We start from the raw sequence: 15,680 nt of genomic DNA on the forward strand, positions 1-15,680 counted from the left end.
CCTTAAGATTATTGATATTTTTTCTCAATTTTGGTTCTCAAGTCCTCAGACAGGTCTCTTCTCCTCTTTCAATTGTCCATGCTTAGTGTGGCACACACAGACACACAATGCGAAGACTAAGTTAACTTTCCTCCTTTTTATCTGCTCTCAGGTGTGATTTTTAATTTGCCCACACCTGTTATTTGCCCTAGGTGAGTTTAAAGGAGCATCACATTCAGTGCTGCGTAATATGTTGGTGCTTTATAAGTACAATAAATACTGGTAAATAAGATCACATGCTTGAAACAATCTTGAGAGGGTGCTAATAATTTTGTCCAGCGCATCTTTTTTTGGAGTTTTGTTTGACATTATGTCCAATTTTCTGTTTTGTTCCAATGCACACAAAGGGAATAAACATTTTTTATAGGAAAACATGTGTTACTGCAATACTTTTCTGTGAGAAATACTTGATATTCTGGAAACATTTCTGGGGTGCCAACAATTTCAGCCATGACTGCATGTTATTAATAGGATCCATTCACATATATCTAGAAACACAAAATCCTGACCTGCATTTATAGTAAAAATGCATCAGACCACCAGAGCAAATACTGTACTGTCCACTCAGGCTGGCAGTTGGAGATCCAGCTCTACTGTGGACCGAGCCTTAGTAAGGCAGAACTTTAGAATTACCATATTTTTCGGCATATAAGCTCCGGACATAAGATAAACCTAGGTTTAGAGGGCAAAAAGTATACAAAACCTGGTGCGTCCATGGTCCAGGATCATCTTGTAGATGTTCTCCCCCAATTATTGCGTCCCTCTTGTACCTCATATGTCCTCCATGTGTCCCCATGTGCCTCCTTCTGTCCCCCATGTGTGGTGTCCTCTGCTCCCCAATGTGTGTCCTTCCGTCCTCCATGTATCCTCTCTGCTCCCCGTGTATAGGTATAAGTAGCGTCAGCACGGCTCACCTCATCCATCGGCTCCTGAGGCGATGAGAGACCTCTACTCTCCCTCACTGCTCCCCCACTGCTGGCTTCTGATGATGACATGATCAGCAGAAGCTGGCTCTAGGGGAGCAGTGAGGAAGAGGAGAAGTCTCTGATTGTCACTGGAGCCGATGGATGAGGTGAGCAGTGTTGTCCCTGCCTATAACTATACATGGGGAGCAGTGGGACAAAACAGGGAGTTTCCGACATCGCAACGGGTCAGTCATTCGTATTAGTGGGCATTCATAAGTATTTGGCATATAAGGCAGTTCATTTTTCTATCTATCTTTGGGGAAGGGGGGGGGGGGGGGGAGTGTGTCCTATATGCCCAAAAATACAGTAGTTTTTAGTTTCTGAGTCCAAGTCTGCAGTAAGCAACAATGAAGTGGTATACAACAGGTGTTTCCAAATGCAATATAAAGCAGGAAAAAAGCAACAAGCTCTGTTCACATGCTTTCCAGTATGCTCAGAAAGGCTTGCGTGGACCAATACACTGCTGTTTAATAAGGTGCAATGAACCCTAGCATCAGCAGCTGGGAGAGAACACCACCTGCTCAGGAATGGATGCATCAAGTGCACATGATTCAGAAGAGGCTCTGGTGCTGCCCAAGCATTTGTGCATACAAAATCTTTTTCATATATTATAGCAATGAAAAGGTGCTAACAGGCAAAAAGAGCAGCCGTTTCACATTTCTTTCATCTGTGAGCAGTCTGCCAAAAGACTGACGTGAGCTCAAGTCCTAATGGAAACCTGAATTGAGAGAAGTATGGAAGGATGAATTGCTGACTGTTTATAAAATACCGCAGGATTTTGTGCTGCTCTTCTGCTTGATACTGATACTGCCTGATATAGTGCTGATACTGCCAGTGTCACTGATCCAGAACAAGTATGCAAATGAGGTGTTTTGACTCTTAAATGACTTCACCAGGACAGGATTTCTTTTAAGTGTCTGCTACTAGGAGGCAAATGTTTGTGGCCCTTGTCTGGAAAATTGCAAGCATTGTAAAAATTTGAGGAAGATTAAAAATTAAACAAAAAAAATCTTGCTGCAGGTGCATGTATATGTAATGACACCACTGCTAATTCACTAAATGTATGACCACTTCACAATGTTCTGATACCACCCCTATGATATCTGCACACTTTTTTTCACCTCTTGCAAACAATTTTTAAAATATTCCATCCAGGTTTGCTGAATCCCTTAGTTTCTTCAATACTTTTCTGCTTTCGTAAATAAACCCCAATGGCTCTTTAGCAGTGTAACAAAATGTGTAAGCATATGAAGCAGTGGCGTACCTAGGGCATTTGGCACCCGGTGCTGGGTATTAAAAGACACCCCCCCTAAAAAAATGGGCGTGGCCACAACCTGCAGCAGGCTTTGCGGCAAAAATGGGCGTGGTCATGACCGGATGAGGGCGGAGCTAAGTGTAATTTAAAGTATTAGCTAGTATAGTTGCCCCAGTATAGCTAGTATAGTTGCCCCCAGTATAGCTAGTAGTTTCCCCCAGTATAGCTGCCCCCAGTGAAGCTAGTATAGTTGCCCCCAGTGAAACTAGTTGCCCCAATTAAGTTAGTATAGTTGCCCCCAGTATAGCTAGCTTAGTTGCCCCCAGTATAGCTAGTATAGTTGCCCACAGTATAGCTAGTATAGTTACCCCCAGTATAGCTGCCCCCAGTATAGCTAGTATAGTTGCCCCCAGTATAGCTGGTATAGTTGCCCCCAGTATAGCTGGCCTGGTATAGCTGCCCCCCAGTATAGCTAGTTAGTTGCCCCCAGTATAGCTAGTTTAGTTGCCCCCAGTATAGCTAGTATAGCTGCCCCAGTATAGTTGCCCCCAGTATAACTGGTATAGTTGCCCCCAGTATAGCTGGTATAGTTGCCCCCAGTATAGCTAGTTTAGTTGCCCCCAGTATAGTTGCCCCCAGTATAGCTAGTTTAGTTGCCCCCAGTATAGCTGCCCCCAGTATAGCTGCCCCCAGTATAGATGCCCCAGGAGGGGGAAGCAGCGCTAGAAGGAGGGGCAGTGGCGGCAACGGTGCTTCCGCTAATCAGGAAGCACAGTGGGCGGCTTTGAAGGCGGAGATCTGTGACGACATGACGCTTGGAACGCGGAAGTGGTGAGTAATTCTGTGCATGTCTCCCCGCCGCCAAGCCCGCACTTGCCACCGCTACTCTATGGAGGGGGAGAGAGGCAGAAGGAGGGGTCCCAGGTGAGGGAGGGGGGGATATTTCCCCCCTCCCCACCGCTGCCGCCACTGCCCCTCCTTCTAGCGCTGCTTCCCCCTCCTGCTCTGCTGCTGTGGGGGGTCATGGCGACAACGCCCTAGCAGTTATCACCATGGTGATATAATTATGATAACTGTAAAACAGCTCTGAAGAGTTATTAAAGACAGGAGCTTAGTGAATTGAGGCCATTAACATAGCAGTGACACTGCTAACCAGTACCACTCTACAGGAAAGAAGCAAAAAAAAAAATTAGTATATTTTAGCTTAGCATTACACGTTACCTTGCTATGAGCATACACCACTGAGCCCAACAATTTCCAGGTGCCTCCCCTTCGGTCCATGCGTACCATGCGCAGGATTTGCAGGAATCGCATACTACGCAGAGCTGAGGTTGCAAAGATGTTACCCTGAGTTCCAGCTGCAATAACTGCCAACGAGGCAACCAGGACAATAAAATCTATAAAAGACAAGAAGACAATTCAGTTGGAAATAACCTCCTACCATAAGAGTTGGGTAATAGCAAAATATTGACCACTGGAAACAGTAAATCTTGTGACATAGTCATACAGTTTCCACTTGGATTATATTTAATCTGTTGTAGTCTTTGAGAACTAACTAATCAGCTAGTCACATAAATACAGTGCAATACAACCACCAAAGTTGGTGAAAAAATGTGCGTTTTTCAATCATCAAAGGATTCCAAAAATAGTTTATGACCAGTCAACTTTAAAGAGGAACTCCAGTGAAAATAATGTAATAAAAAAAAGTGCTTCATTTTTACCATAATTATGTATACATGATTTAGTCAGTGTTTGCTCATTGTAAAATCTTTCCTCTCCCTGATTCACATTCTGACATGTATTACATGGTGACATTTTTACTGTGGGCAGGTTATGTAGCTGTTTCTAGCTGTTCTGGCCTTGCAGACAGCTATAAACAGCCATTTCCTGCCTGTGAACCTTGTTACATTGTGGCAGTTTGCCCAGAGTACCATACGGTACCAGAGCCTCTTGTGGGAGGGGTTTCAGCACAAAATCAGTCATACAGCGCCCCCTGATGGTGTGTTTGTGAAAATCATTCTATTTCTCATGTAAAAGGGGGTATCAGCTACTGATTGGGATAAAGTTAAATTCTTGGTCGGAGTTTCTCTTTAACTGTACTGATCAATCTTTCCAGTTTTCAGAAGCTAGGACAACACAATACTGTAGGTCATTATTTTGCCTTTTAAAAGGATATACAATAGAATGCTATTATTGCATTCTAATGTAATCAAACTTACCCTTTCAATTAAAATACTAAGGGACATATTTAATTAACCTTTTCTCCTAAGTTTTCTCCTAGGTGATATTTTCACACGTTATGAAGAAAATTCCTTTTAGGACACCAGCAAGCAATAAAATACTGAGAATAATTTTAAGAGTACTTTTTTCACCCATTTTTTCATAGTTTTTCCAATTGCAGAGTGCTAAAAAGTTATTTTAAATGGAAAATGAAAAATTATCTCCTAGGAGAAAACTTAGATAAAAAGTAAATTGAATAATGGCCTATATTAAAACTATTCTTGTATTTTTAGTTTGGGTCCACTTTAACTTTAAGATAAACCTGTCATTTTTTCATACATGTGGAAAACAAATCACACTTTACCAATAGATCTTTAGTTACAATTGGCAATAAGTCAATATTAAAATTTGGGCCCTTATTGATCAATTGGGTCTATGAGAGATAGGAAAAGAAGGTGTTCTTCCATCTTCTGCCATCTTCTCTTCAGATGGTAATTATTCCCTAGATTTTCCACTCCCACGACCCTTTTCCACTAGCAATCGCAAAAAAAAAAAAAAAATCACAAACACAAGCGATTATTTCATAAATTTTGTTACGTAATTGCGATTTTGCATTAAACATTGAGGCACAATTGCAAGTAAAATCGCTCCAAAAAAGCTACTGCGATTTACAGAAAATCAAATCACTATAATGGAAAATACTTTTCATGAGCCCTATGTTAAAGTAGCAACTCTAGCAATTTAAAAATAGCTCGCGTTTTGCGATTTTAAGCAAATTGCTCGGGCCCTCACCCTTCTCATATTTCCTGCCTCTATCTGCTTTGCTCTTGCACACCAGAATGATTTCTTTGACGTGAAGTAAAAAGTGGGTTGTGGAGAATGTGTGTGATAAACTGCAGATAGTAGTAATTATGGGTAATTAATTACCCAAGAGGGTCTTTGAAGTCTTGAAGTCAGTGAGGAAGCATTTTTATAGTAAAACTGTCCATCTCCAGTACAAGGCTGGTTAGCAATGTATTGAAACCAAAATGGTATGGAAAGCCCCCTACAGCGCTGGGGAGGCATGTGGTATTGAAATAATAGTGTGGGGCCCATTTATTATTACTATTGTTCCACTTAGACCCTCCTTAATCAGACTTGCATTCTGGGTTGCCAGAAAAGGGAGGGCAGGAAGTGTGCATCCGCAACCTTTCCTGTACCAAACAAATCCATATGCTTTTCAATTTTTGGTGGTACCCTGAAAAGTGGGCAGCAGAGCTTCTCCCTCAAAAGAACCTTTGTCCTCAATGTTGAGGACACAAGGGCCCTGTCCCCATCTCTGTGTGCTCCAAGGAGTTGGTTGTAATGATATGATAAGGAATTATGGTGGGATCTGGAAGCCCCCCAAGTCAGCCAAATATCCTTCCCCACCTAGAAGAATTAGTACAAGAATTTATTAGTACCCCTCACTCATTCTCTTGAATTTCAGCCAGGCCATTCTGAAAGCAATTCCCTCTCATTTCTATAGTTATCATCACACTGCATACGTTAGCATTCTCATAGCTGTAGCAGCGTCTGGGTCACAGTTAAGTAGCACATGATTGAAGAAGTCGGCTCAACAAGTATGCTGCAAAGTGGAGCAAATTTACATGGGAGTGTGTTGCAAGTGTGAAAAAGTTGTAAACTGTAAAGCTGCAGTTCTCTAGACCAGGGCTTCCGAACCCTTTCTTTAACTACCACCAATAGTGCATGTTTTGTGGAAATCCACAGAGGTAGTTGATCAGCTCTGCTGAAACACTAATTACCTCACCTATGCATGTTTGTGGTTTTCTGTAAAACATGCACTGTTGGTGGTACTTGAGGACAGGGTTGGGAAGCCCTGCTCTAGACCATGGAGACAAGTATAATTTATATTTTTACACTTGTCCACCCAATCAAGATCCAGAGTTCTTCTTTAAATATGCCTCCACATGCACGTCTGGAAACAGCCTTTATGTTTACACACCAAATAGTAACATTTAGTTGGATCCTTTCAGTAAAACTCCATGTCCTCACTAACACCTGCAGTATAAATAGGCCAAGCACATTTTAAAAATACTGTATTCCCAGTTGATTTCTGTAAAATATAGCTCTTGTTGTTGCTGCATTCGTTACATAATCCAGTTATAAACTGAAATTTTAAGCATTTGTAGACTAAACACTTGATCTTGAAATGTGAAATTCTATACTATCCTTCTCAAACGTCTATCTTCATAAAACAGAAAAGTGAAATGATTAACTTGTTAAAATTTATATTTATTAAAGGGGCACTGTGGCGAAACATTGTAAAATTTAAAATATGTGCAAACATAAACAAATAAGAAACACATGTTTTTTCCAGAGTAAAATGAGTCATAAATTACTTTTCTCCTATGTTGCTGTCACTTACAGTAGGCAATAGAAATCTGACATAAGTGACAGGTTTTGGACTAGTCCATCTCTTCATAGGTGATTCTCAGCAAGTCTTTTATTCTTTATAAAGATATTAGCTAAAAAGGATTTAAACAATGATGCTGGCCAGCTTCCCTGCTCGCTACACAGTTTTTAGCAGTTGGAAAGAGCAACTGCCATTAACTAAGTGCTTTTGAAATTAAACAAATCCCTGAGAATACCCTATGAAGAGATAGACTAGTCCAAAACCTGTCACTTCTGTGAGATTTCTTTTACCTACTGTAAGTGACAGCAACATAGGACAAAAGTAATGTATGGCTCATTTTACTCTGGAAAAAAATGTACTTCTTATTTGTATATGTTTGCACATATTTTAAATTTTACAATTTTTCACCAAAGTTCCCCTTTAATTTCCTTGTCTAACTGTGCAGGTAGTACAATTTTCTAAAGTATCCTAACAAAGCACAATAACATACCAAGAACAACATACTAATATCTAAGTGGTAGGAATGGTAACATCCTCTGACAGACTTTGTCGTTTGTGTTCCCTTCACATCTAGGGCTTGATTCACTAACCCGTGATAACTCATATCACGGCTGCGCTAGCGTTTTCACACGCATTTTCATAATTTACAATTGCACGCAAAAACACATAAACGCGCACAAAACGCAGAAATGCACGTGAAAAAGCTAGCACGGCCGTGATATGAGTTATCACGGTTTAGTGAATCAAGCCTCATGTTTGAGTGTTTTGCGGTAATCTGAGCCTAACATTTCCTCTTTCTGAAGTACTAGGAAACAGGTGCACTTCTAAAAACTTGTGGTGGATTCACTATAAAAACATACAAAAAATAGGATTGTAAGTCTGTATTGGCATAGCTATGCATTAAAGTGATTTGGTACTGCTTAACTCTTACTAAGTTTGGCTGAAGGCAGTATAGTCACTGTCACTATCTGGGCTTCAACAGATCCTTAAATGTACAAGTCTCAGTCACACACCAGACCCAACAATGCAGAGGCCAGACACTGGTCACATGAGGTATGGGCATGGCCAGAGGTTGAGTCTGGTGTCAGATTTTCACCTGATTGTGACGGTCCACTGAAACTCAAGAAAGCCCTTTCGATTAAAGGGTAAGTCCTGTGTTGTTATTTTAATTATCTAGTACAAATTCATCTTATCATTTTTTAAGATGTTTGCCAGAGTTTTCATCAGTGTAAAAGAGTCCCTGGAAACCTCCATATATAATTTGTGCCTTAAATCATCATTTCTGCCAGTATGGAAATGGGGCTATGGGCTGAGATTAGCATCTCATGTATCCTTCCTGTCTGGATGTGTTGTATTGTTCTATTGGTTAATAAGTAGTCCATGCATGACACCACTGATAATATGGAAAAGGACCTTTCATAGGAAGTAGTGCCATGTGTAGATGTGTAGTGCAGACCTGTGCCATTTACAAATCGGCACACGACTTTGTCCCTGGTTCTCATTTTACTATGCAGTTTGTTTCAGGGCTGTGGAGTCGGAGTCGTGGAGTTGGAGCAATTTTGGGTGCCTGGAGTCGGAAAAAAATGCACCGACTCCGACTCCTAATGAATTTGTAACTAATTAAAATAGAAAATATAATAAAATGTTCTATTTCTCAGATAATAGTCATTAAAAATAATGTATATATACAGTATATATACAGTAATAGCTGTGTTCAGTCCACAAAAATGAAATAAACCAATCAAAATTAGTTACTTGTGCTGCTTCAATAAAGCAGTCCCCGTATTTTTAAAGTCAGATATACACATCTAATTGTGACTGTACAGTATATATGATGTGTACGCAGGAATCTGTCATATATACGAAATAACATCTATGCTGTAAGTATAAAGCCTGATGTGTAGCCGTGTCACTAATAGAGATGGTCAATGAGATAGAAATAATTCTGCGTTGATTCTGCTTTGTGCAAATGTCTTTGCTCATGAAATCAAATAATTTGATATGTTGTTAAAATTTGGTTTGGTGACTACAAATTAAAGGGTACCTGAGACGGATGAAAAGAAAAGTGTTATACATACCTGGGTCTTCTTCCAAATCCCTTCAGGCTAATCAGTCTCTCGCTGTCCTCCTCCGCCACCTGGATCTTCTGCTATGAGTCCAGGTAATTCAGCCAGTCAGCGCAGTCCGGCCGAGTGCCGCTTCCACAGCCAGGAGCCTTCTGCACCTGCGCAATAGTGCTGCGCAGGTGTATTACGCTCCCGGCGGCGGAGTGTGTGCATGCGCACTACGCCCGACTGGCTCAAGTACCTGGACTCATAGCAGAAGATCCAGGTGGCAGAGGTGGACAGCGAGGGACTGATTAGCCTGAAGGGGGCTGGAGGAAGCCCCAGGTATGTATAAAACTTTAATTTCATCTGTCTCAGGTTTACTTTGTTACACAGTAGTACTATACTCTACATATGCACTCCCCACAGAGCTGCAGGGAATCCACTGAGAATGTTGTGCACATTGAACACAGAAGGGTTGTCTATCACCCATAAACCTGGTTCAGATTGTGCATGAAGAATGTGTAATAGAGGAAGAATCTCCTCATTCCCCTGCAGAGTACCTGCACATCATTCTTACATGTACCCACAGTTGCATTGCCTAGGGCCTGATCCATGTTCAGATGTGTAATAGAGGAAGAATCTCCTCATTCCCCTGCAGGGTACCTGCACATCATTCTTACATGTACCCACAGTTACATTGCCTAGGGCCTGATAGATGTTCTTTGTTCCGGTCTGTACCTTTTACAAGTACTCCTACCAGTTTTAGTCTAAAGGGAATAAATATAGTAGTCTACATATCCTTCTTACTTCAGTTGTCTTGTAAAATTCCTAATCGTTGGCAGTTAAAGAGAAACTCCAACCAAGAATTGAACTTTATCCCAATCAGTAGCTGATACCCCCTTTTACATGAGAAATAGAATGATTTTCACAAACAGACCATCAGGGGGCGCTGTGTGACTAATTTTGTGCTGAAACCCCTCCCACAAGAGGCTCTGAATACCGCGGTACTCTGGGCAAACTGCCACAATGTAACAATGTTCACAGACAGGAAATGGCTGTTTAAAGCTGTCTGTAACAGCCAGAGCAGCTAGAAACAGCTACATAACTTGCCCACAGTAACAATGTCACCATGTAATACATGTCAGAATGTGAATCTGGGAGAGGAAACATTTTACAATGAGCTAACACTGACTAAATCATTTATACATAATTATTGTAAAAATGAAGCACTGTAAGGCTTGGTGGTGTATTCTCCACAGTCAGCATGCAACGCATGAGCTGGCGTGGAGGAGGTACACACACTAGCACCAGGAAACAGGCTATCCCTAGTATAGTGGAGGGGAGGACTGACTCCAATAGGAGATTGTGGCGCACAGAGCCGGTGCAGATCTGACAGCCACAAACAATGCTTTCGTTATAACGTCTCAGCGCAAAGTAGCGCTGAGCGCATAAACCAGAACTGAGGAGATCAGGACAGGTAGACAGAATGAACGCTTGCTAGCTAGCGGCTACTTAGCGACAGCAAGCGTCCAAAACCAGACAGACTGGAATGAGGCAGCCAATGCGATGCGGCGATGGCGTGCCTCACAAAGACAGGACAGGACAGTCAGAAAATAGCAGGATTAAGATAGATGAACGTAACACAGATAAATATACAACAAGTATGTTTTCCTAGCGTATTACAATTACAGCTATCAATGAAACTATTTGTTACGTCTGACTAACATATGTATATATCGGCAATGAACCGATATATGACATAAGCAGGAACGCTGACTAGGAATGGAGTAACACAGGGAACAGGACTCAGAAGGATTCGCTATCTCTTCGCAGAGATGAACGCAATCCACAAACGGTAACAGAACAGGATTCAGAAGGATTCGTTATCTCTTCGCAGAGATGAACGCAATCCACAAACAGAACCAGGAGCAGGGTAACTACCTCAGCACGGGTGGTCACGGTACGCGCAACCTACCAAAACGTGCTGGAAAGCTGACTAACTGCACACAGGATATAAACAGTTCGTGTACGTATACATCAGCGACACTGATGTATTAACGTAACACAAATACAAGAAAAATAATAAACGTGCTGGTATGCATATATATTGGCAATGAACCAATATATGATGCAAAGACCAGCAAAGTATCTTTATAACAAGAAACACGATCGGGGGCTAAAGCGACAGCAAGACAGGCTTAAGCTGAAGCTATGAAAACCCAAGGAAACCCTGCAGGAAGCAGATCTTTATACTGAGGTCATCCAATGGGAGCAGACATGCAGATTCCCACACAGGTGAATGATAATCAGTCACAAGCTGACAGCAGGGAAAGACAGACAAATCTATGCAGCTTGCATGGAAATAGATCAGAACTGCCTGAGCTGCAGCACTACTACTTCCAGTAATAGCTGCTGCAGCAGCGATCATTACAAGCACTTTTTGTATTAAATTATTTTCACTGGAGTTCCTCTTTACGAGACGAATTTCACGTTACATACTGTTAATCAACAAAATTGTAATATGCAAATTAGAGGAGTCGGAGTCGAGGAGTCGGAGTCGATGGAATCTTAAACTGAGGAGTCGGAGTCGGTGGATTTTTGGACCGACTCCACAGCCCTGGTTTGTTTAACCTTTGTGTCTTTATATTATCAATTCATGCTGTAAAATACCTTGTATGCTTTTCTTGTCTGTGTCTCTTTGTATTGCTGTGTTTGCCATTAGAATCGGTGCCTAAATCTTTGCTTTTAGTGCAGTCTCTATCCTGAGTCCCGATCTCTTCTTTACCTTATCTATCTCACCTCTGTTCTGTTGTGTCTTTTGGCCTTCCCTAGCTAGGTCATTTCTACCACTTGAACACAAATGCTCTGTGTCTTTCCCACTGCGTAGTCTGCTCTTCTATGCCAAGATACTATTTATATGGTTTATCCTAAGGAATCTGAGCGGATACCACAGTGGCATGGCCAAAAAAGGTTGGAGTAGAGAGCATGTATACAATGGCTATCATTCATAAAAGTGTGTTCGGAAAAAAAATCCGTGCGGGAAAATACCGCATTCAGTATTTTAGACTTCTGTGTGCTCACTCATAAAAATGTTTACAGTTGCGATAGCAGTGCGGTATTTTCCCAAACTAGGCTGGCTCTAGGCAGGCAGTAGGCTTGCAGAAACATGAGAAGCTGCTGAGTTGATACATTTTCTCCTCCAGAGACAGCGTTAGAATAGAAGAGGCAGCCCCAGCTTCCCTTTAGATGTGCATTTTTTTTTAAATTGCCTCTGTTTGCCCTGAATCTGCGCTGTTTATTAGTCTTTCTAAACAATCTATTTAATTGCCACAACTTAGAAGAACTTCAAAAAAATGTTACACATGCAGGCTTTCTGATGCTGAAATATATCTGAAAACAGGTACTCAAAACACAGCCTGGGTATTCCGGGATGCCTTTTTTTGTTCTGCTCTCACTGCTGCTGCCTGGGAGGTCTGTCTCCATTAACTTAGCTGTTATCCGCATGCTGATCGGCTCTTCCAAGGGAGCAGTATTCTCCGTCCTGATACCGCCTGCTCTAATCTTTATGAATTGACATATGGTGACATGTGTGGAGATAAACACCGCACAAGGCTGTAATTTATCGCTCTGCTCGGGATTGTCAGCTTTTCATGCGGTACAGCTTTTATGAATGGACATTTTGCTAAGTGCTCAGTAAATTAAGCTGTTTTCAGCATTTCCGCATGCGGGAATGCTTTATGAATGATAGCCAATGTATTTGGACCTAGCTAGAGCATGTGGAAGTTGTTTCTGTGCATTAGAAAAATTCTGTGCATCTATTCTATATGCATTAGAAAAGAAGGCTGTTTTGGCCAACTAGTTTTCACAATTGTCTCCTACATGCCTAATAATTTATATTTTGCTAAAGTTTTATTTTTAATTTCTCTTGTTCTCTTAATATATATACAGATTATTAGTAATGATTGGGCACATTCTTTATGTCAATCCCCACACAGACATGCATGCTCTGAGCATAAAAGATAGCCCCAGTGAGCATGGATGGTCCTAGTGAGTATGGATAGTCCTAGTGAGTATGGATAGTCCTAGTGAGAATGGATGGTCCTAGTGAGTATGGATAGTCCTAGTGAGCATGGATGGTCCTAGTGAGCATGGATGGTCCTGGTGAATATGGATAGTCCTAGTGAGTATGGATGGTCCTAGTGAGTATGGATGATCTTAGTAAGTATGGATAGTCCTAGTGAGTATTATGGATGGTCCTAGTGAATGTGGATAGTCCTAGTGAGCATGGATGGTCCTAGTGAGCATGGATGGTCCTGGTGAATATGGATAGTCCTAGTGAGTATGGATGGTCCTAGTGAGTATGGATAGTCCTAGTGAGTATGGAGGGTCCTAGTGAGTATGGATGATCTTAGTAAGTATGGATGGTCCTAGTGAGTATTATGGATGGTCCTAGTGAATATGGATAGTCCTAGTGAGCATGGATGATCCTAGTGAGTATGGATGATCCTAGTGAGTGTGGATAGTCCTAGTGAGTTTGGATGGTCCTGGTGAATATGGTTAGCCCTAGTGAGTTTGGATGGTCCTGGTGAGTATGGATAGCCCTAGTGAGCATGGATGGTCCTAGTGAGTATGGATAGTCCTAGTGAGTATGGATGATCTTAGTGAGTATGGGTAGTCCTAGTGAGTATGGATGGTCCTAGTGAGAATGGATAGTGCTAGTGAGTATGGATAGTCCTAGTGAGTATGGATGATCTTAGTGAGTATGGATAGTCTTAGTGAGTATTATGGATGGTCCTAGTGAATATGGATAGTCCTAGTGAGTATGGATGATCCTAGTGAGTGTGGATAGTCTTAGTGAGTTCAGATGGCCCTAGTGAGTATGGATAGTCTTAGTGAGTTTGGAGGGTCCTAGTGAGTGAGAAACTAACCACAGGAAGCTTCCCACTGCAGGGGAATACAATAGCAACTGGACAAATGAACCAGCATAGCTGAATTCTACACCATTGAGTTGGGTCAGGTGCAGAGGATAGGGATAACCTCCACAATAGGCACAAAATGGAAGTCTAATGCTGGGCATACACGGCTCGACGCAGGCTTATCAATCGAGCTGCTGATGGCTCGATTGATAATATCCGACATGTCCGATCACCGTGGGGATCGATTCCGCGGGCGGACAATAGCGGCGAATCGAGCAGAAGATAAAAAGCACCGGCGGGGACGAGCGGGAATCGATTCGGGTGCACGCGCGGACGAGCGGGGACGCGGCGGGAGTCGATCCGGCCGCCGTATCGACCCGTGTATGCCCAGCATAATTAACGTATGAGGCTTTATGGTGACCTAAATATTATTAATAATAATAATAATGTGCAAGACATTAAAAACAGTAAGCTTGTTTATTTTTAATAGTTTTTTTAAAACTATTTAAAAAAAAAGATGCCATATAGTCATGTAGAAATTTAGTCAGTTCAGCATGTGCAAATATTGATTGTACCGTGCAACCGCACATGGTCAATGAATGCTAAAACATTTCATTTTTTAAGTCTGCAACACCGTCAAATGAAGCCGTGCACAACGGAGTAAAAATGCTGCTTTCAGCATATTTAATGTGCTGTGTGTGATCAGGTGAAGAGCCCTGCAGGGACAAACGATCCCTATTCCATCTCAGGTGGCAGTTTCAAGGTAATTGGTCTAAGCACAGCACACCTTAAGTGACCTGAATCAATTGCATTTGTTTCAACCATTCTTTTGCAGATACAGCAAAGTAAATGGGAAAAATAATGTTTGTATTCCTATTTTTCTTTCCTGAAGAGAAACAAAACATTACTTACATGCATGGTCATCTGCAATGTGATCCTACTGAAGGGTGTATAACAGGTCATCTACTCATCTGAGCCTCAACATTAGCCCAGAATTCACACTGACCAGCAAATCCAAATGATTGTGAATCAGAGCAACGGAAAAATCCTCCTCTGAACACAGTACTAAGATATTAGCATTTGGGTCTTATGTATAGCATGTGTTTGATTAACCAGTTCAGGACCATAAGCTTACACCCTCCTAGTGACCAGGCTATTTTTTGTTATTTAGGCCACTGCAACTTTAAGGCCTCGCTGCAGGGCTGTACAACTCAGCACACAAGTGATTCCCTCCCCCCCTTTCTACCCACCAACAGAGATTCCTGTTGGTGGGGTCTGATCCCTGCAAGGTTGTTTATTTATTTTTTTATCTTTATTTTTATAAATACATTTTACCTTTTTTTTTTTTAAAGCGGTATTGTCACCATAAAAATAAAATTTCAACAGCAACTGTTGTGAGTGTATTAAGTGATTAAGATGCTAATCCTGCATTCCATTTTTTTTAGAAATATGACTGCTTTTATTTTGCAGCATAACGCTGCATTGGACTTATTGTCGCCGTCGCCGGGGGCTGGAATGCCTGGGGCTCTCCTACCTATAATTTATTCCTCATCTCCCCTCCTCCTAACCCACCCACTCCTCCTCTGCTTCCCACCCACCTCGCCCCTCTTCCCTGGTTGGCTGACACCGCATGTGACGTCTATACTAGACGCCACAAGTGTCAGCCACCGCTGTTATGGGAAGAAGAGCCGCTGATGCCTGCGGAGTGCCCGGAGCCCTCATCACCGCCGCTGCCTCCGCTCACCGCCGCTGCCGCCCGAATCCCCTGTCACCACCGCTGCCTGGAGAGGAAGCCCGCCGAAGAGGACACCTGCACCGCTACTGCCCGCGCCGCTTCTGCCC

General features: G+C 42.1%; 1 protein-coding gene across 5 annotated transcripts in view; it reads right to left on the reverse strand.

The window, feature by feature from the left end:
• KCNQ4 (potassium voltage-gated channel subfamily Q member 4) overlaps positions 1–15,680 on the reverse strand; it is a 274,488-nt gene that overhangs the window by 76,820 nt on the left and 181,988 nt on the right. For all 5 annotated transcript variants that reach the window (XM_068268918.1, XM_068268917.1, XM_068268916.1 and 2 more), the window contains exon 4: positions 3,481–3,656. In XM_068268918.1, the coding sequence (XP_068125019.1) occupies positions 3,481–3,656 (176 nt within the window). The remainder of the gene's footprint in view (positions 1–3,480; positions 3,657–15,680) is intronic.

Source organism: Hyperolius riggenbachi, chromosome 2, assembly GCF_040937935.1.
Source record: "Hyperolius riggenbachi isolate aHypRig1 chromosome 2, aHypRig1.pri, whole genome shotgun sequence".
Classification (NCBI taxonomy): domain Eukaryota; kingdom Metazoa; phylum Chordata; class Amphibia; order Anura; family Hyperoliidae; genus Hyperolius; species Hyperolius riggenbachi.